General features: G+C 42.4%; 1 protein-coding gene across 2 annotated transcripts in view; it reads right to left on the bottom strand.

Annotated features, from left to right (window-relative positions):
• NTRK2 (neurotrophic receptor tyrosine kinase 2) overlaps positions 1 to 22,903 on the bottom strand; it is a 363,441-nt gene that overhangs the window by 221,816 nt on the left and 118,722 nt on the right. Inside the window, exon 13 of one of the 2 annotated variants that reach the window (XM_028494098.2) lies at positions 249 to 1,015. The exons of the other annotated variant lie outside the window; for it this stretch is intronic. Coding sequence (XP_028349899.1) covers positions 978 to 1,015 — 38 coding nt within the window. The 3' untranslated portion in view covers positions 249 to 977. Of the gene's footprint in view, positions 1 to 248; positions 1,016 to 22,903 lie in introns of those variants that run through there. 2 annotated transcript variants of the gene reach the window in all.

The following is a 22,903-nucleotide window of genomic DNA, read 5'->3' as shown; positions in this document are numbered from 1 at the left end:
ATATAGTCTCCTGCTCACAGCGGGCCAGCCATTCTACTCGCAGGCCTTTTCAGAGTAGAAAAGCTGCACTTCTGTCATGGGAACAGCATGAGATGCTGCGGCCTTCTTACTCGGCAAACTTCTAAAAAGCAGGTGGATCACGGAGGTCAAATAAAAGGACATATGCACCATATGCATATATTTCACTCTTTTTCTGGAACTGACTATGACTAACTGAAATCCACAGCCCCTGACCAAATAGCTTTTTCTTTTCTTTTTTCTTTTTTTTTTTTTTTTTTTTTTTTTTTGCCTGGTGATAAACTTTAAGGAAATCATTACTGTTGACTGCATGGCTCTGCACCTTCATGGCCAGTGAAGGAAAGAACCTCTCAGGGACATCCCCAAGTCCCCACAGTGATGGTGGATATGCCCTTAACTCTTTTAGTCACTGCATTCTAGGTGGAAAAGTGAAACTTTTTGAATTCAGTACTGATTAAACAACAGCAGAAAACAATGCTAAAATTCATGTTAAATGGAGATTAGACTGTTTAGTGTGTACTTACACCTGTCCCTAAATTTAGATTTTTTTTTAAACTTTGCAGTTCACCTTTAATAAACAGAAACATTGAAAATCAATACATTTCCAGTATGGTCAAACGGCACACCTTTCCAAAGAGAAGCACAATCCAATGGCATTTCATTTCCATTTTGTATTTGAACGATTGTGAGAACAAAAGAGAAGCATTAATGTAAGATGTTTTCTTGACTTTCTTAGCTGCCTGTGAGCTGTCTCTGCATTGGTGTCCCCCATTCACAGCTCACAGCACCTGCAGGCTTCGTGCAGTATCTCCTGCAAACACCACCCACATCTACCAGAAAACCCAAGATCAGTGGCACTCCCCGGGAGAAGCCAATGCCAGCCCCAAGAGTCCAGCTTACAAGGCAGCATCAACCAACAAGCACCACAGCCCCCTTCTCTGTCTTTTCCTTTATTTCAGCTACCCATCCAGTGGGATCTTATGAAACAAAACAAAACCTAAAAGAAACACAAAATAAAACATAAGTCATGCTCAAAAGAAAAATCAATGGAAATTAACATGCAAGTACAGTCACTATTAAAAGAACATAATAAATAAAAATCAAAATTAAGACACAACATGGAATATGCTTGAAAACGTAAATACAATATAATTACAAAACAGAGATCAGGAGAAAATGGGAGTCTCATTACCAAGCAACTTAGTTTTAAACTTAAAACCGATTTTACGTGGCACATGAAACACAGGAAAGAAATGCAAAGGATTTCTGCGCACGGTTCCACCCACAACTGTATCAGATGTTAACATCTTAATTTAAGGAGGAGAAATCTGTGCACAACATAAGATGGCTCCTGAATAAGTTTTATATATAGGGAAAAAAATAAAATTCAACAACAAATATCTACCCCAATTCTCATCTTCTTTTCCTGCCTATAAAAACCAAGTTATTTCTAAAATAACTGATTAATTACTCAGCCATATCAGAGAACTGGCTGGCTTTAACCAGTACAATATTGAGCCCACACGAAGATTTAGATTCTTTTTCAGAAATCCTACTATTAAATAATTAACTGCTTATATTTAAGTACCATACCATGCCTATGGCACATATATATAATCTATTACATAGCATATGGTATACAACATGAAGTATATTGTATGTATATACATTACTTACACAATATAAGACATATAGTGTCTAGTACATATAATATATAAAACATATATAATACTTAACATCAATTCATTCTACAAACATTTACTGAGAATTGACCAAGTAGTAGGTAGACACTGTAATGCACGATGCAAAAATAAAGAAAATGGATTCCATGACTTCAAATACTTCATTGGCCACAGATGGAGAAAGATGAGGGAATAACTTACATAATAGATAACAGCTAATCTACTTCCTGTGGGGCTGTCTTCTAAGCTCTTTGCTAATCAGCCCTTTTAATGTCACTATAACCCTAGGAGATAGGTTCTATTATTGCACTCTCTTTACTGGTGAGAAAATTGAGGCCCGGAGAGTGACGCAGCTTGCTCAAGGTTAGACAGCTAGTGTGTGATGGAGCTCAGGTTCTGACCCAGGAGCTCTGATGCTATAGCTACCCTGCCATGACCTTATGTGGAGGGACAAACTCTCTGTGAGCTTGCCTATGAAAACCCAGCAGGAACAGGGAAGGGTCTATCACATAGAATTCTGTGGGTAATGTGCAAGAATCTTCATCAGATTCCTAAGTGACAAAATAGATGACATCATAGTAGAAACCCCCAAGACGTTTCCAAGACGTTTTAAATTTCAGCTTTGGAAGATGCTTCTAAACCCTACCCTCCAGACTCTCGATCTTCCTCAACCTGGTGTCTGGTCTGCCAAGTGCTGGTGTCATCTGTCTCCAGAGCTGTCATTACCATCACTAATCTGTATCATCATTTACTACAACACTAAAAGAGTCCACGGAGCTTCATTTCCATGGCATTTCTCTCTCCCGCCCCTCCAAGTCTCAGGAAAATAACTGGGGACAGAGGCCAAACATCGTTTATGGATTTAATCTCCCACAAAGCACTGAGAATTTAGGAAGTACACAATGGCACTGATTAAGTCTCCTTCATATCTGTCTCCAGTCTCTTTCTAAAAGTTCAGCCTCCAGGCAAACACAAGCAGCACTAGTTTAAGAATGCATTATGGCATGTAGCTCGAGCACACCAAATGAACTAACCAAACACCTTAGCTACCCTTTCAGGTTTTAAGAGGGTGAATCTCAAATTCCTTCCCACTGAAACAAGTGGAGTAATATGAGGATGCCAAGTTTGCCAATAAAAACAGGAAACACTTGGTGATACAAATAGAAGACATCACCCCCAAACGAAATGATTTGTTGATTCAATATACCAGTTTCTCTGCACATGCAATTCTGCAGGGTTTATTTGATGAAAATAACAGCACAGATTAAACTGCTAATGCAAATCTTATTTCCACTGGGGTTATGGCACAAGAACTTGAAAAGTGTACTGATGTCAGAGTGTTTAATCGGAGCCAGGCCGCTCTTCCTTTGCTTCTATTTGCCACTTTCTTCTGCCATGAACTTCCCCAACCTCCACTACAGGCTCTTTAATTATTCCAATTGGGAGACACAATTTGCTTGGCTAGATGCAAGCTCTCTCGGGCTGCCATTCACTCAGGCTGCAACAGCATTTTCCCCATCTAAGTTGATGTCGTGTCCCTCTTTAACCTTCTTCTGCTTTGCCTTTGCACCCTTCTCAGAGACACACATCTCAGCTCCACACACCCATGCAAGAAAAGCAAGTGAAGCCACCCTAAAAAACACACTCGATGACTTTTTGAGGAAAAGCCAACTTGTTACAATGATAAGCAATATGCAGTGTCTGTGTTCAAAGCATCACTTATACCACCCCTTACCTCAAGGAAGGCACGTCAGCCTCCTCTCCATACCCTTGATTTTCACATACTGTTGATAACTTAAGATACGCCACCATCTCATGAAAAATTAGTTTGATTTAAAGACTTGACTATTTATAAGGAAATGCATCCAATGCTTCATGTTTCCAAGGGGTTGACAGTAAAATTCAATTAGGGCCCCAATTTACCTACCGGGATCTTATGACTTATGCCCTCTCATGTTATAAGAAACTCACAAAAGGGGCCACAAAATGATATAAAACAATAGATAATTATTTTCTCCTAGTGAGGGGGAAAGTTTTTAGACCACAACAAATGGCTGAACATCTTGTGGGTTTAGCAGCCAAATGAGCTGTCTAGCTTCTGAGCCTGAAATATAGATATTTTGACAATGTGACATTATGAATCGTTTGCAGAATTCCGATGGTGTACGGTAGTTATCGTGACAACAGCTCCTTTATCAAAAACAACTCTAGAGAAACTCTGCCACCACTGCTTACACTTAGTTGAGCTAAATAAGAACAAGGATAAAGCAGGTGCTGAATGAGAAATGTGATGTAAAGTTGAAAACAGAGAAGAAAAACCCGGATGTGTCTCTGCTATTTGCTGATTCCAGATCTGCTCATTGACCTCTCCAAAGGGAAGGACTGGAGGGCTGAAGGTCAGTGAAGCACTGTGCTTTCTTTGCCATTGGCTTCCGACTCATTTAGATTTCTTTACATTCAAACATGCACACATTTTCCTCCTGTTACTCAGAAGCAATCAGCCATAAAATGGCAAGGATCTGCAGTACATTTAAATTAACAGCAATTTATCTGGAGCAAAAAGGAAAACTGCTGAGTCGAAAGGATGCAAAGGGAGCGGAAGAAAGATGCAGCTGTAATCTAAAAAAGCAAATCTTATCACATTTGTCTTTGGAGAAGTATAAAACGGCCAGCTTGGTGTCTGCGGGGCATGGTGCCATTTTGGAGACAGGATGGTGGCTAGGGTACCAGGATAGCAGCTCACCTTCATTGGAAAGCAAAGCAAAACAAATGTCCCCAGAGCCTTCTGGAAAATGTTTACCAGGTAAAAATCAGAGAATATACTCCTGTGTTCTCATAGTATTAGGTACCTAGGAAATGGTGGGGGCAAAAGGTTTCCTTCACAATGTTAGACTTGAGCCAGGTGCAATTCTGTTTTATTTCAGCACCTGGGCTTAAACCCCGATTGTCCTAACTTGACATCTGTGGAACATTTAATATCTGTTTGTTGTTGCATCAACTAGCCCTTGCTGTTGTGCTTTTTCAATTTTATTTTATAGGTGACTCAGCCCGAATGGCTGTTGTGATATGTCCAAGGTCACCCAGGAACAGAATGAGAGCTGAAATCTAAACCTCTGGATGGTCAGTCCATCTTTTAAAATGGTATCACCTGCACCTGTAATGGAAATTTCCCAGTAGGTAAGTTTAGGTCCTGGTACTTTCTTCTCTGCACTCATTCCAAAAGTTGCCTGACCATTCTTCAAACACCCCTTTTGCTTCCTAAGGATGTTCCTTTTGTCTACACACCATCACGTCTCCTAAGATCTCCTTCCACCAAGCAAACCTTCACCATTCTTGAGCATCTAGTGTAAAAGCCGTCTCCTAGGAGAATTTAGTTCACCCCCTCTTAACTTCTCTGGCATTCTCTTCCATTCATTCACATGTTCTTCTTTTGTACTTTTGCTAAACTCGTATTTCTTTTCTGTTTACTTTCCTGCATCCCAGACTTTAAGCACAGGAGGGCAGAGAGAGCACGTCTCCACATCTTCTATGCCCTACGCTGCCTCGCGTGCTACCAAGGACAGAATACATTTTAAGTTTTAGCATAGTAATATCTAAACTCTGAGTTTTATTGGAGAACTTTGATGGACTTGATAACAGAACCAAAATGGAAGAGAGGAGAGGAGACAATACAACATAAGGTCCACTGCTTCTCATTGGTAACTGGGTTAATCAAATCACTTCAAAGCTTCCTGTACAAAATCACACATTTGGTCAGAAGTGTACTGAACCTTGCAGAGTTAGACACAAGAACACCCAGTGAGTGCCTCCTGAAGCATTTTAAGTTCCTGGGAAAAAAGGGCTAGACTTAGTTCATTCTAATTCTCATGATGATCAAAATTATGGGGTGTGGGAATGGGAAAAAGGAAGCTGTTGTCCATTTGTTAGCTGGAGACAAACAGCTAAAGTAAATGGCTGAGGATGGTCAGGATAGCTTTTAAAGCTCTGGTTTGACTTTGCAAAATGAAGTTTAGTTATGAGCTGAAAATTAAAGCAGGAAACACAAAGTTCTTGGCAAAGCTCGAATATGTAAGGAAAGCAAAAGCCACTGCACAATTAAAATTCAATGATTCTAAGGAGGATGTGATCTGATCAGCAGGACCTTATGAAAAGTGGCCTGATGAAAAGTGTCCAAGGCCACAAGCACTGCCATGTCAGGGATTTCACATAGGATGGGGAGTTCATCCAAAGACCCAGGCCATTGCCGTTATCTGGGGAATCGCCTAAAAGTGCTGTAGGATGAGTAGGAAAAAAAAAGATAGAGCTTGTGGTTTTAGGGGCATTAAAATACTCAGAATGCTTTCACTACAACCAAAGTGAGAAACCCAAATCAATCTATTGTTCTCCTGTGGGGTGTGTCTTGCTTTCTGGCTTATGACAATAAACATATATTGCAAAATCTATAGGGTAGCTCTTTGTAAGGTGAAATGATATCTTCTTAAAGACACTGTTTCATGATTCTCAGACCAGATGCTTACCAATGACTCAAACATTCAGTGCATAAGCATGGCATTATCAATTTCATTATAGAAGACCATGTACTTGCTGCTGTCACAAATATAAATTTGTGTCCAGATTTGTTTTGCCAAAATACTCCAGACAGTGATTCTTCTTAGTACCTGAAGCCAGAGTACTACAATCTAGTGTCCAAATAGGAAACAAATGACATAAAACCTATTGCTCAATTAACCTATAACTACAGAAACCAGCAAGAACCTCAAACACACACAAAGGAAGTTGTTCGGCTCTGCTCAGTTGTGGGTAAAACCATTGCCCACAGACCAAAATGGATCTGGAAATAAATTTCTAGAAAAGTAAATAATGCATAAAAGAAGCAAGAGAAAAGAAGTGGACATGGGTCAGCCAGAGCCTGTCTGATGGTGATGATGGTGGTGGTGGTGATGATGATGATGGTGGTGGTAATGATGATGGAGGTGGTGATAATGATGGTGGTAATGATGATGGAGGTGGTCATAAAGATGGTGGTAATGATGATGGAGGTGGTAGTGGTGATGGTGGTGGTGATGATGGTAGTGATGATGATAATGGAGGTGGTGATGATGATGGTGGTAATGATGATGGAGGTGGTGATAATGATGGTGGTAATGATGATGGAGGTGGTCATAAAGATGGTGGTAATGATGATGGAGGTGGTGGTGGTGATGGTGATGGTGATGATGATGGTAGTAATGATGATGGAGTTGGTGATAATGATGGTGGTAATGATGATGGAGGTGGTGATAATGATGGTGGTAATGATGATGCAGGTGGTGGTGATGATGGTGAAGATGATGATGGTGGTGATGATGATGGTGGTGATGACGGTGGTGGTGATGAAGATAGTGATGATAATGAAGATGAAAGTAGGAGATGGAAGAAGGAAGAGCAGGAGGAGGAGGAGGACTTAAAGGAAAAGCATTGCTATTGATACACTTGGGAGCATGTAAAGAGGGTAACCCCAGTTATTGGAAACTGAACATGGAGATAATAAGGCCTCAGAGCAGTACCACAAATTCATGCTCAAGTTTAAGCTGATCCTTCAAAGAAGAGAGTAGGTAAAAATAAAATTTGTCCTGGAGCGCCGCTTTTTCATTAGGCACTCCAAGCCACACTTCGGAAACAGAGTTTGAAGATTATTAATACTTAGGATGCTTGCTAAGGAAGCAACTATTGGGGTGTCCTTGGAGTGCCCAGTGTCTCTGCTTATTATTGCAAAGCTGAAAAGTCAGACCCACTAACGGTTCCAGTGAAGCAGAGAGGAAGGTCTAACAAATTACCTTCACCTGAATAGAGGTACCTCATAAATCTCATCTCCATTTAAATTAGCAAAATGCACAAGATAATGAAACCTCAGCTAAGCACCAAGTATTCCAGAAGGCAAAACAAAGTGGAGTTGATAATCCTCATGAACTGACAACAATAAGCATCAATTATCCAAATTTGCCTGAGAACGGGCTCAAAAACAAAGGCCTTTGTGCTGTGTGGCAATGAACATCTTGGGAGGTGGGCTGCCATCCGATGATCTGGTGCAGACAAGGCGAAACTGCCAGAGGCCACGTCCTGAGGACTTAACCTGTGGCTCTTCAAGGAGTCTAGTTTGTGCGGCCGCTCCCCCCACGCTGCAACAGTTCCCTCTCTCATGTGTTGCTGCTGCGTCACTCCCTCCTCACTGGCCAGCCCCACAGACAATGACATTACCGCCGGCTGCCCTGGTTCCTGCCCCCAGACCACAGCTCTGCCTCCATGGCTGCTGCAGGCACACGCAGCAAGCTGCCTGGCTTCAAAGATTCTTCTCTGGCCTCCGCCTTTTATCCAGAGAAGTGGATGTGCCCAAATTCAGAAACAGGAGATGATCACGGGGCGGGAAGGAGGTCCTCCACCCAAACGTGCCCTTTTTCTCTGGTACCTTTTCTCCAAGACACCATTAGCAGAAGAACTTCCATGATCTCAGATGTTATCTCACTAGAATGAGAAATAAAACGTGCCTCTGCTCCACAGCATCTGAGATGTGATGGGGAATTTTGGGTCTGGAAGGTGGTTCACCTGCCCTTGGTGAGCCTATGTGGGACATTACCTGACACTACTCTTGTAGGTAAAAGTTAAAAGTCCTAGATCAGACCCTTCAGAAGTGAATCCAACTCAAATTCCAATGGTCATCTCTTACCCTAGCAAGGTTTATAAGGTAATATCCCAGAACTGCTCATCAGTCTAAAAGAGTATCAGCCCATTCCCGCCACCAAGAACAGGATCTATGCTCCAAAAGTGTTTCTCCATCAGGTAGAACCCACAAGATTCTGGTGCCACAGCCAATGGTCTGCACGCTCCTTATGAGTAGTAGGTGACCCATTTCAAAAAGCCTCAATAAAATGAAGGTCATACTCTATTCTCGATAGGAAACTTGAAAAGTGCAAAGTCAATCCCAGAGTCACAACCTTATATGCATTCAAACTTAGGCAGCCAGCAGAACCCCCGACATGACTTAAATTAACCCCAAAGTTCTGGAAGTCTCCACTGTTGTGACATTTTTATTTGCTCAAAGAGTTCATTTTGGAAAAAGTCCATCCCACCTCACTACCCTGACTAACCCGCAGCAATGCCTTATGGCAGCTGGACATATGCCAGCCTCAGAGTTGGCATGGCAACACCCTTATCTGAGAGACGGAAAGATCCTCTCGATGCCTTGATTCTTTCATGTGGTAACACAGAAGGTCCCTTCGTATTTCTTTGGTTCAGGTGCAACTCATAAATGGAGAAGACTCTGAATTTTCAAGAGAGTGCATTTTTACATGCACCAGATTTCACAGTTTATTTTCCTTTTTAAATAAAGTATGCATGGCATACATGGCATACCAAATACAATAGCTTGGTGAAGAATTATAGCAACCATGCCAAGAAGCAACTAGAACCAAGACACTGGAAAAACAATGTATTCTAGTTTTTTTTCTTTTAATGAAAATTTAGTATAGCCAAACATCTGACATTATTTTAAGGAATGTTTTCCATACCTTACAGGAAGTTCTTTGCTGAGTCAAAGTGATTAAAAGGGAAAGGCTATTTACCTTGTAACTCTACACCCATTCTTAGTTCAAAACAGAAATCACCATCTACGTAAGCACAAGAGGCATTCAAAGAAAGACATGTGAGGGACAAACGCATTGCCTTATGTGAAAGCTGTAACAATTTTAGAATGTCACATAGATGAAAGGACAGAGTATAATTACACGGGCATAGCAGGAATGATTGGAGTATAAATTTTTTCTTTCGTTCTTCATAATTATGGCCATTTACCATCCATCGTTTAACTATTCAAGACCCTAAAACTTTACTCACAGCTACCACTGGAATTAGAATTTTAATAAGTACAGTGGCCCTACATGTTTATCTTCTCTGTTAATTGCATGAGGGCTGAAAGAAAATCACCTGGATGGCTGCTTAGATAGCAAGAAGCAGCCTGAAGCCAGCAGAACTGCATTTGGATCCTGCCCCTGTCCCGCCTGAGCTGTGTAACCCTGGCCAAGTTGAGGGGCTTCTCTGAGCCTCAGTTGCCCATTCTAGAACAGAGATGAAATAAATCTAATATATCGTGATGACTAGAGTTGATATGAGTACCTAATACTCTCCATGCCATTTACAGTTTCCTCAGCTCAAGACAGTTGCTAGAATTATGACATTTAGACAAAGTGCCAAGCCTTAGAAATTCCAAACTATCCCACTGATTAACAAAACATAGTTGCAATCATCTCTCTCCTGACCTTGGTCCACCTTCATTGAGCCCATTTAAGACTTTGTAGTAAATGCTCACTATGACTTTGAACCAATTAATGACTATATCCTTAAAGCTCTCAAGATTGGACGATACCTTCACAAATGCTTGCCTGGTTCCAGGCTGTGTAACCAAGTGTCTTTGACTTTCATCTCCCAATTTTCCATCTTCCTGATTTGTTTTTCTGGGCTGTCAAAATGACTTTTTGGGGATATATATTCTCTGTCTCTTTTTCTCTCTCCCTCTCTCATGTCTTACTGTCTCTACATCTCTGGGTCCTTCTCTCATTTTCTCCTGTGGACTGGGAAGAACTGCTGCATATGTTGACATCACTATATTTGTTTCTCGAGTGGAACTTATGTTCTAAATTTCAATATGATATGGTTTCCTCTTAAAAAATCTAATACAGATTCTACTTTATTGGAAGTTATCTTGCCATTGTGCTGCTGTGGTTGTTTTGTTTTGTTTTGTTTTACTCTGCTAAAACACTGGGGGCAAAGAACATTAAAGCTAAGTACCAAGCAGAAATGAAGATACGCCATTTCTGAAAATATTACTAAATAATGTAAGCAAGAGAAATATGGCAATTTATAAAAATCTGGTTTCCCTACACCTTTTCAAGTATATATGAGTCACATTTAACACACTTCTTTTGGGAAGGAGTCTATCATTTGCTTATTGTGAAATGAAAAGGAAGGTTAGCACTTCCATTTTACAGATGAAAACATAAAGGCAGAAGGGGGCTAAGTGATCATATTTCGTTTGATTTAAGTATATGATTTTTAATGAATTACAGTTGATTTACAACATTGTGTTAGTTTCAGGTGTACAGCAAAGTGATTCAGTTATACATACGTGTGTATGTATACATATATATATTCTTTTTAAATTATTTTCCATTATAGGTTATTATAAGGTATTAAATATGGTTCCCTGTGCTATACAGTAAATCCTTATTGTAAGTATATGTTTCATTCACTAGTCACACAGTAATAAGCCACCTTCCATCGTGATAACAGGATACCAAAATGTCTTTTTAAATTATCTTGTGTAATTCAGCCTAGCACTTTAGGACAAAAAATTCTCCAGCTTCCTTTCCAAAGTAAGGACCTCTGTCATCCACCAAGAAATAAATGCCTCAAGAACCAAGGGGACTTTAAAGTAGATGAACCCTTGCTCCACCCACCACTGGGGTGTTGCTGGGATGCTCCGTGCTACTCAATAGAATTATCATGCCTCAGTGCTTTCCAGTAACAGTCATGAGCAGGACACTCTAACCCTGCATACAGTCAATTCAGCAGCCACTGCAAACGACTGCTTTCAACTGCATTTTCAATCACAGGTCCAAATAAATTCTTTGTTATGAGCTATAAAGTAAAAACTCCCAGAAGGGAACTTTGCCCAAAACTTCCATTTCACACTCCTGCAAAAGTGTGGTCCTCTCAGTTAGAAGCCCTGGTATTGCTGGAGGAGGGCTGTGCTGAACCATAGCTACCAGAGCCATGGGCTGGCCAAGGGTCCTCTCCCACCACTCTCAGGAGGTAAGATGCTTTTTGATGCCAAAATGGTGGCCACTGGTTGGTGATATCACTGAGTCTGAAGATTGGCCAGTGCCAGGGATTCAGGGATTTCACACCCATGGTGGAAGACATCTGAGAACCATTCCATGGCTTCAGTTCAATTCCAGAACCACAAAAATATTTTGCAAAAGGATTTTGCCTTCATCCACAGTTCTAGGAGTCTACAGTTCCACAACTGAGGAATACACATAGATAACAAATATGAAACCTCACCTTGATAGATTTTCAGCTTGCCCTTGTCCTAGACACCTGCACCAGCTGCTCCAAGGCCAGGGGAGAGCCTCCAGACACACATCCTCTAGATCCAGGGTTGCCTCTGAGACGTTGCTCGTTTCCTCCCATCTAACATCTTCCAGCAGTAGCTAAATGAACCAAACCCTAACTAAATTTAACGGGCTAATTGCACCTAAATTACAGTCACAAAGCCCCTTCAGAAGATTCAGTCAATTTCTTGAGGGAGAAAGTAAATGTTTTACTATATAATTATAAACTTAATTAACATAAAATAAATTAATTAGGGACTTGTGCTCGTAATGAACACCACAGTTTAGCTGTTTATTTTTTTATTTTTTTGTTTTGTTTTTTCTTTTTTTTCACATCTTTATTGGAGTATAATTGCTTTACGATGTTGTGTTAGTTTCTGCTATATAACAAAGTGAATTAGCTATATGAATACATATATTTCCATATCCCCTCCCTCTTGCATCTCCCTCCCACCCTCCCTATCCCACCCCTCTAGGTGGTCACAAAGCACTGAGGTTTAGCTGCTTATTGCTGTATTTTCCAGGGGAAGCTAAACCTGGAGAAGAGGGCTAACTTGTGCTTTAACTAATTCCATCTCACCTCTCCCACCCCCAACTGAACTGTTTAGATTTCTGGTTTATACTCAGTAGCACAGCATCTAAAATCCTACAGATTTCAAATCGAGAGAGTTTCTGTGCTAATCTCTAGGAAAAAGAAAAATTCCCATCCTAAACCATCATAGCTCCAATAATTCCTAGCTGGCAGTTTGCTGAAATAACAGATGATTATACAAAGCAAGAGTTCTCTGTCCCAAAGTATAATGACAAAAACTCACCTAGAGCCAAAATAACCATCTGCCACAGATTGTTCCACATGGTTTGTTTGCTTGTTTGTTTTTTAATTCCGAGAAAGAATTCAAAAATCGTTTTGGCAAAGAAAGATGATTTCACAAAAATGACCCAGTTTCCAACCTGTATTGCCTGAACTATTGTCCTAAATTTTTTTTTATCTGACTTAGGAGAGGAAGAAGCTGAGAAGAGGACTCTTGAGGATGGTCTTGATGGTGCAGAGTAAGTTTCTGGTAAGTGAAAAAAGTCTTGTTCTAATTTTCAAAAGTGTCCATAATTTCTAGGAACTCCAGCCTGCATCTCTCATACTTGTTTTCTCCCTTGATTGCAGTGAAGTTGGAGAAAAGATTCTATGGAACATCTGACCCACAGGGAGGTAGGAAGAAGAGTGGTTGAGAGTAAGGGTCTGAAGCTAGAACACACAATGATGGTGCGACCTTGGGAAGGCCGTCTCAGTGTCCTCATCTGTGAAATGGAGCTAATGATAGTATTTAATTTGGGGCTCCTGCAGATTAAATAAGCTAATACATACATAGCAAGTGATTAAAAAAGGGACTGGCACCTAATACACATTCAATAAGTATTAGCTATTTCTGCACTGTAGCTCTTAGCTTTTGTCCCTTTGAAACAGCTAATGTTGTATGTTCAAAAAGAGTGGCGAATGTTTACTAATACAGATCTAATTTGTTGGACATTCTGGTCAATACATGCACCAAACGGAGAAGACAATTCAGGGTTGATACTGTGAATAAAAAGAATCCTCGTGTTTTAGATAAGAAATGATCTATGTTGTCACAGAATCAGAGAACTTAGTGAAGAAAGGAAACTCAGAGACCCTGCAGCCCATGCACCCCAGACAGTCACCCCCTTTCTTCTCAAGGACACAGAGCTGGCAAAGGGCAAACTCAGGGCCCTTGTGGTGCTGGCTACAGACTCAGAGCTGGAACAAAATGTCAACATGGTGAGAGCCTCTATCTTTTGGTGGAAGCCAAAGACAGAAATGGAACCAGTTGTTTTTTATTTGAAAATAAATGTCCCAGTGGATCTGGTCTGGGAGTTCTGAATGCATTTCTGCTAAATTACCTTTTTATTTTATTTTATTTTTACTGAAACATTAAATTGATTTCCACGTGGAGGGGAAGTGGAACCCAGTCACTGTGTTCAGCTATCACAGAATCACCCATGACTGGTTATACAGGGGTTATCAATTGTTTTCTGGGACGAGCCAAATAGTAAATATTTTCAACTCTGTGGGACATATAGTCTCTGTCAACAGCTAGCATGTCATTCTACCACTGTAGCATAAAGGCAGCCACACAATATGTGAGGGAATGAGTTGGCTGTGTTCCGATAAAACTTTATTTATAAAAACAGACGGCAGGTTGCATTTAGCCCATGGGCCATAGTTTGCCAATCTTTGATTAATGCAACCACCTGCCTGATAGTGTTTTTACCTTATTTCCTCTACTTTTTGCTACCTTAAGCCTCCTCCTTAAATGAACGTTCATACTCTTTCAATATTCTTACCACGATATGATCGATATGCAGTAGAATCTAATTTATGGCATACTAGAAAGAAAAGCCAGCATGCGTTTATGAAAGCTCTAAATTATGAAATATGTTTAAAGAAATGCAGCTTTATTACTTTTGTATACATATAGGAATCGAAATTAAGCCAATAAAGCATTTCCAGCATGTTTTGGCAAGTAGGAGGTAATTCAGCCTTACCCAAAAGTAATGAAGAACTTAAAATTATGTAATTCATCAACTGTTTTCATGAGATTTCTTCTAAAGGGCTTTAAAGGTTTGTTCCCTAAGACACTGGAATTTGATTCCCACCACCCCATCTTATTTCCACTATTAAACTATTAACTGATTTGGTGATTCCTTTGTTCACAGAAGATGCCCCAATACTCCACCAAGCCAATTTCTCACTAAATTCATGATCTGAGTCAGCCAGAGTTTTTGAACTATCAGAAAAACTACACACGTTGTAATCCTACGACATCATAGACTCATACCGTCTTTTGAAACAGCTTTACTGCTCTTTCTCTGAGTGCTTCTATCTGACCTTTGGCAGATATCGTGGGTTGGCTATTCAAAATCCATCCACAAACCCCTTTTCCCTTGTCTCCCTCTACCTTTGGAGGGAGAAAAGCCAATATAATTGATTTCCCAGTCTCCCTTGAAGCTAAGGGTGGGCGTGGGCCACGATCCTGGTCATTGAGGTACAGCTAGAAGTCCGGGGGCGACGGTCCTCTCTTCTGGAATTAAAAGGCCAAATCTCACTGCCCTCTTCCTTCTTTCTACTTGGGGTGTAGATTTGAAACCTGGAGGCAACACAGCCATCTTGAGACCACAAGGTCATGAACATGAGGAAAAGGTCTACCTGCTAAGGATAGGAGAAGGGAAAGGCAGAAAGAGCCAGGGTCCCTGAAGGCACCATTAAGCCACCATACAAGCTTTGGATCCAGGAATTCTGGCTGTGTGAAACAAATAAACTTCTGTCTAAGCGGTTGCTTGTTTTTGCTTGCAATTCTAAATGACACAATTCAAGGAAGCTTTGGGCTTTTTTCGTTATTCTCAGGGGTAGAGAGAGGGAAAGGGGGAAAGGTGGTGGGAAAGAATGACTCTAAACTAAAGAGCCCTACCTACAACCAGAGAGAAGTAATCAGCTTCCAAGTGACACTGTGGCATCTGTGTGACACCTGGAACTCTCCTCAATGACCCATGTTACAATAATGCGGGGCTGAGTGGGGAGCCAGGACAGAAATGCCCTAGGGACAGCCACCCTGGGGCCCCAGAGAGCCAGGGAGTGGGGGAGCTAAACCTCCCCCATGCCTCTGAAAGGGTCCCAGAAGAGACCCCGAGAGAAGACTGCTGCCCTCAGTTACATGATCAAGGAGACAAAGAAATTTGGGGCAGGGGAGGGGGGGATCCAGGAGAGGAGAACTGAGCAGAGAAAAGATGCAGTGTGATTGTATAACTCAGTGAGCCAGGCACCGTGGAGGAGGCATGGCGACCAGCCAGCCCTCAGCCAAGTCCTGGGGTTAGGGAGAACCACCAGATCCCCTTGGCGTCTGAGGACGTGGAAGCTGAGGAGCCTGGGGTTGCTTCTACCTGGGGTTGCTCAAGGAAGCAGCTGCCCCACATGTATCCCCTCCTCCCGGGGCCCCTGAGAGCTGTACGATGGTGTCGTGCTTGACCTGCACCCACGCGCATGATGGCCGTGGGCCCTCCAGGTTTCCCTAGAGCCCAGAGCTCTGAGTGAGAACATCGATAGGTGCCTGTTGCCCGAGAGGGGCAGAGAAGGGGCAAGACTGTCAGTGGGCATGAAGCCAGGCAAGGGAGCTGCAGAGGACCTGGGTGGGCCTGATGCTGGAGGCCACAGCCAGCCTGAGTACATCGGCAGTAGAGAAGCCCAGGGTAGAGGCCAACACTAAGGACCAAAGGCCAGGCAGATTCCGGGGCAAGTCCTCCCCACCCCGTCCTGCCGATCCCCGAACTTTCGGAGTTTACCCGAAATGACAACATTAAGAGGAAAATAAAGACCACAGATGTTTTCAAGTCCTCGACTAGGGAGGAGTTTTCATATTCTCCCCAAATACAGATTTCACGAGGTTGTGCTTTTGTCTCCCCTTGTTATCTCACTGAGATTTTGTCTTCTCACCAAACACAGCGAGATGGACGCATGTCCACGAGGGTGAGATGCTCGTGTTCCAGATCAAGACATGAAGAAAAGGAATCCTGCCTACTTAACATTAGATTCAGCCTTTGTCCCAGACCTACCAAGTCCCTCTACAACCAAGAATTTCCCTCCTTGGACGATACTCACATCTACCAGAATTACAAACGTGTGAAAGATTGGCAGACAGCGAAAAGGGGGAGAACAATGACCATTTTCTCACATGCCCGATTGTGTGAGGCACTTTGCATACTTTCACTCATTTAAGGTGTGCTTTATCCTCATACCAGAGATGAGAAAACAGAAGATAAGCAATCTGCCCAGTCTCCAGTAAACAATAAAACACAGCTATATCCAACCTCAAAGCATACTGCATTGTACTGTTTCGGTTTGGTTTTCGTTTTCACTGTGCCGTTTTGTTAGCCCATCTGAATTGCCTTTTTAACCTGTTAACTCTCTCTCCCAAACAGGAAAGTAAAGAGTCCTCAAGAGCCTCTGCCCTTGTCCCATAAATAAATGTACCAATGGCAATGGACACGGAAGCCCCCATTTTGAGCTGATGCCTCATTCTCATTACTAGTCAATTTCCCCCAAATCTCCTTTCTTGTAGTTGGGTGTTTTCATAGATACACTGTCCCCTGGTAATACTGTCAAATGCTGAAGGTGAGGGTTAAAATATTCCTGGATGTAGCCCCAGACAGATGCAAACATCAACACCTGAGACCACCAAGTCTCCCTCCTTGCCAAACTCGCATCTCTGGACCTGAAAAGAAGGCAGCTTGAGCTTGTGTGGAGTCGAACGGGTTATCTGAAACCACCCCCTCTTGTGTTCCACATCAGGGACTGGCATGGATTTTCTGAAAAGGGCCAGGTAGCAAAGATTCCCAGCTGCACTGTCTACATGGTCTCTCTCTGAGGCAACCACTCCACTCTGCTGTTTTAGCGCAAAAGTAGCCATTGACCATGACACACAGACGTGGCCATACTCCAGTAAAATTTTATTCACAGAAACAGATTTGGCCCACAAGTGTTCTGTAGTCGTTTCTGTAATCCACACAGTAGGAGGGTGAGCTGTCCTCCCTCCGTCTGAAATAGAAGAGCATGGAAATTCTTTCACGTTAAAATATCTCAGCCTGTGTAATATAAGCTCACCTATACGCTGTACCCCAAGTGTCTTCTGGAAAAATTCAAAATCTCGTTTCATAAAATTATCATCTGTGTTTGTGATTGGAGAAGCGAATGCCCCAGGGCAGGCAAATGGTCCTGAAGCAGTGCGGCGCCAGTGGGACACAGCTGGGAGAAGATTCCTGGCCGTACTCAGCATCCCCAACTTCACCATATGAAAAATGCTGCCTCTCAATTAGTAGCGCAGAAATAGTAGTACTTTCATTATGACTCACGCTCTGCAATTTAGGTCATGCCTACGGCAATCAATAAAACCCTCCACTTAGGTTCTCCATGGCTAATTTGATCCCCCCCGCACCCGCCCTAAACCAGGAGATTTTTTTTTTTTAGCTGTTTTCAATTAAGCCAATTTGTCACAGACACCTCTGTTCTCGATAGGGCATTTTCAACCCAAATTTCTCTTTTGTTTTGAAAATAGCAAAGTGGGCGAAACGCATGTGCCAGTGTTAGGCTCAAACCACTACAATGTGTGCAAGGAGTTACTGAAAATAGAGAAGAGACCTCAGTAATCTCACATACACACACACACACACACACACACACACACACACACACACACACACGCTTTCCTTTACTGTCTCATTGTGTGTGTTCTGTACACATCCTTGAGTGAGTGGCATGTTAGACCCTCATGGTGGCGCTAATAGTGGTGACAGCTGCACTTTATTAAGCATCGCTACATAATGGACACCGTGGGAACCACTTCCCACGTGTCATCTCAAATCCTCATGACAGCTCTGCTCTCCCTGTTTACAGAAGAGGAAATCGAGGCTTAGGGGACTTATATAATGTCTATTCTACAGGGAGGCTATGAAACACTGAGGTCAAAAGATAGCTCAGAGTTTAAATCTCCACCTTACTAATGTGTGACGTTGAACAACTTTCTTAACCTTGGGCAAGGCTAGGTGTTCTCATTTGTAAATGGTGATAATTACATCTTCCTTAAGACTGTGTTGAAAGAACCAGATGATATGTATAAGCTCCTAGATGGATGTCTTAGCACATGCATTAGTCTGAACCAGATGAAAAGTCCTCTATTTAACCACTGTCTTAGCCTAGGAAAGTGATAATTTCATATGGCTCAAACTGATGATGGCTCAGCAAAGGGTAGTGTTGCTATTATTGTTCCAGAACGATAGCAGGTAGCCAAGAAGGGATTTTAATCTGAATGTGACTGATGGTAAAGGCCAGTCCTTTTTTGCTAACTTAGTGACCTTTACAGAAGTACAATGATATTTCTTATGGAGGACTCTCTTGATAAACAGAAACTGACATCAGGGAGCTGGTAAATGACAAGAACAACATGAGTATTTTTTTATTTTACTAACAGCTTTTTATGAACAGGACAAAGTCCATTTCATAATCAGCTTGGTATATCCAAAACTTGTTTGAAGTATATTCACCAAATGTCAGTTGAATAAAAATGTGAACTATCTCTCTCCTTTAATGTATGAAGGGTCATGATCTACTGAAAATTGGGATCTGCCTCATTAAACAGTTATAATTAACCCTGCTCATAATATTCCACAGTGGAATTGCTGCTGTGGTTGATTAAAACTAGGAGGATAATTCAGCAGCATTCGATGAGAGAACAATCAGGTTTTCTCTTTCATATTCCATGATGGAAACTGGGATTAAAAATAACTTTCTCGGGCTTCCCTGGTGGCGCAGTGGTTGCGCGTCCGCCTGCCGATGCAGGGGACACGGGTTCGTGCCCCGGTCCGGGAGGATCCCACATGCCGCGGAGCGGCTGGGCCCGTGAGCCATGGTCGCTGAGCCTGCGCGTCCGGAGCCTGTGCTCCGCAACGGGAGAGGCCGCAACAGTGAGAGGCCCGCGTACCGCAAAAAAAAAATAAAAAAAATAAAAAAAAATAACTTTCTCTTCCCAGGATGCAGAATCTTAGGGTAAAGAGACTTCCCCTCAAATGCCTGTCTGCTCATTGACAGGCTTAAAAGAAATAACTTCCCATCTGAAACTAAACCATTTCTTGTTGTTTTACCATGTTCCCAGTGGCTACCTATGTTGAAAGAGTCCAGACATTTTTCAAGCTCGAGGTGCTTTTTTAGACAACATCTTTCAAACCCAGAGATAACTATAAAAAACCTTTTTCCCTAAAATATGAGATTCTAATCTCCGGGATGTTGCCTCATAAGACCGTAAAATCCAATCAGAAAGGGGAATTTCTCCACTTGCTTTTTTTCTAAATAAATGACAAAACATCATTCTTTGGGTAATGAATAGAGAGGAAATACCACAGTCAAGAAAACATTTGAAAATATTTGCATAGTATTTTGACTGGAAATCACATGTGTTCTCCAGAAGTTTTCAGGGTGTCTACCCCTGAGGTGTCCACAGTCAGAAAAACTCTCTGGAGAGAAACTTTTAAAAATAACTGTTATCACTGTTGGTTCTGCCCACCTTTAAGTCTGCATGGAACCAAGGATTGCTCTGGAATGTTGCAGAGAGAATGGTCAGTTATTTGGCTCTTCTTGTTTGTTTGGTTTTTGGCTGATGGAGACATAAGCAACTATATGTAAATATTAGGGCAAAAGCAGTTCACTCTAAGTATTAATCTAGATATTCTGGTCAGAGTCCTCAAATAATGAGATGATCAAAGGGAACACATCTGCTGGAGAGAGAGGGGTCATAGGCCAGGCCCCCTTTCATCTCCCGGTCACCATTTTGATGGGTTGTGCAACCATCAGCGTCCCCTTTGTAAGTACCAAGAGAGCATCACACTTGCTCCATTCAGCGGAAGAGGTAAGGTGCTCACATTTCTCTAACAGTAGTCAGTCACAGAGCCTTTGTTCTAAAAAGCTCAACTAAGCCAATAAATACTAAAGTGAATAAACAGAATATATGACTCTACCAGGCAAATCCCTAGGGGGCAATGTTACATTTGAAAGGAAAGAGCCAATGAAAATATGACACAGAAATAACTGAAGAGGAGACACATCGATTAACAAAACCACATTACAGCCAGGGTTCATTTTAGTAATAGTAATTGCCTCATCGGTGCAGATCGGCAATCATAAGAGGGGTTTCTCTCTCAATTCCCTAGTTTCTATCTTGAACTAAATTAGTCTTTCAACCCCCTGAAACTGTACGGTAGATTCCCCTTCATATATCCACCACACATATCCACACTGCCTCCAACACCCCCATTGGCTCCACACTCAAAACCCCATCTCCCTGCACCATATCCACCCCAACCTTTCAGGATGGATGCATGGGATGGTTTTCAAAACTCTAAAAAAGACTAGCTGACATAGCAATTACCAACCTTGAGTGACCTTGAGAATATTGATCAAGCCCTGTTTCTCTGTTACAAGGTAGGGAAATGAAACAGTCTTCTAAATCATTAATGGATTCCTTTTCTGTTCTTCTATTCAACTCCCCTGTCCCTCACCCAAGCCAGGAATCTTTATCCTTACATCTTGGTGGGAAACAGTAAAATTTCTCTTGTCAACATGTTCGAGAAGAAAGTTCAATTTTCTTTCACCACTATTTAAAATAGCCAAGGAAAAACTGATCCACAATCAACTGCCTTGGAAAGATGTATTATTTTTTGCTCCTTTTGTGGGACTGATGGTTAAGCCTCCCTTAGAAATTTATTAAGAAGGTAACAGCAAAGAAGAGAACAATTTTTAAGTAAAAGTTTCCTTGACTTCATTTTTCTAGCTAAAAGTTTTCTCTGATAGAATATTGAGATTGGCATATAGACCATTTAGATTACGGACTGAGAGTATGTCTATGCACTGGGGAGAAACCCACATTTAAAATGCAATGCAACTGTATTACCTGGAAGAAATAGAATGTCACATCCACTACATCCATTGCCACCCTAGTACACAAGCTATTTATTATGTATCCCTAATATACAAGCTATTTTGTTAACGAACCACCTATCAAGACCCTGGGAAGAGAGTAGCAAGAGCTGTTATGGGTAGGAAGATAGAAAAGGGGTAAGAAAGTTTAGGGTTAAGATGAGCTTGACTGATCATCTCTGTAGCCAGAGGGCAAGAAAGGGCACAAAGCAGGGGGTGAAGAGAGAAGACAGAGGCTTTGGGGGTGTGTGTAGTGGAGTGTCTGCAGGTGCAAGAAAGCCCTCCTGGATTTAAGACTGCCACTAACTCCAGGCTGACCTTGGCAAGTCCAAGGGTCACTGAGGGCCTCAGTTTCCCCAAGGAAGCTGAACTAGTGGCCTCGGACCCGCATTTCCAGGTCAAACACCAGAGGTTCTATGATGCAAACTTGTCTTTCTTTGCCATCCCTAGACCAAACCCTGAGTGTCAGCTCTGGGCTATCAAGATCTGGCATGAATACAATTAATTCAGTTCACCTCACCGGGACCTCTGGCTATTCCCCAACAGCTCAGAAATTTCACAATCTGCTCAGTTGAAGCTCGTTCGCCTAGTGGTCACTTCTTCAGGCCACACCTGAGGACAGGCAGCAGCTTCTCTCGGGTAGGTCCCAGAGAGCCTCCCTGCTTCTTCTCTCCCCTTCACGTTGCAAAGGAGAGGCAGACACCTCAGCTCCGGCCATGTCAGAACCGAAACATTCTTCAACTCGCTTGGAGCTGGGCCTCTGGGCCCTGCCGCTCCTGGCCATCCCCTCACAGCCACCACAAAGGCCTTGGCAACAATTTCTCAGTGGCCTTTTCTCCAGCCTCTTCCAGTTGACCAAGCTGAGGCCTTTGGTGTTGGTGAGCACAGCCTACTCCTAAATGTCTCTACTCCTTTGATTCCTCTAACACCATTTTCAGGCCTCTCTAGCCTCCATCTGGCCATTTCTTCCCCTCCCCCTCCACAGTTTTATGGTCCCCAAGGCTCCCTGTTCCTCATTCTCTGGCAGCTCTCCTACAGCTATGCCTTCCCAATCCAGGTCTCTGGTCTGTGTTCTCTGGTCTGTTTCTCCCTGCTGAGAAACAGACACCTGTTCTGGAAGGACCTGAGCCCTACCCTCAACTCATAGTAGCTCCCAAGGCTGATGAAGCCCCTCTCCTACATAAGTCATCTCCAGGCTCCCTATAGGTACAAGTCCATCCCAGGCCACCCAAGCACCCTCTCCCGCTCTGTCAGCTGCCCTTGGTCAGTCTACCTGGATAGTACCTGACACTTTTCTGTCCTCATGCATCTGTCTCAGGCACACAAGACACCATTCCCCCAGAGCAGCCCACCCTGCCCTCATCCCTCAAATTCAAACCTCTGCACAGATTTCCCTTTGCTAATTCCCTGCCTGGGGGGACTCTTACCTTCAACAGTCAAGCTCAAGTACCCTCTTCTACATAAAACCAGCCCTGGGTCTCTGAGGCTGGGGCAGAAGAGCCCCCATCCAAGCCACAGACACAGATGACAGA

This window comes from Physeter macrocephalus, chromosome 9, assembly GCF_002837175.3.
Source record: "Physeter macrocephalus isolate SW-GA chromosome 9, ASM283717v5, whole genome shotgun sequence".
In the NCBI taxonomy this organism is placed as follows: domain Eukaryota; kingdom Metazoa; phylum Chordata; class Mammalia; order Artiodactyla; family Physeteridae; genus Physeter; species Physeter macrocephalus.
The sequence above is the reverse complement of the archived record's forward strand: the minus strand, read 5'-3'. Positions and strand labels throughout refer to the sequence as shown.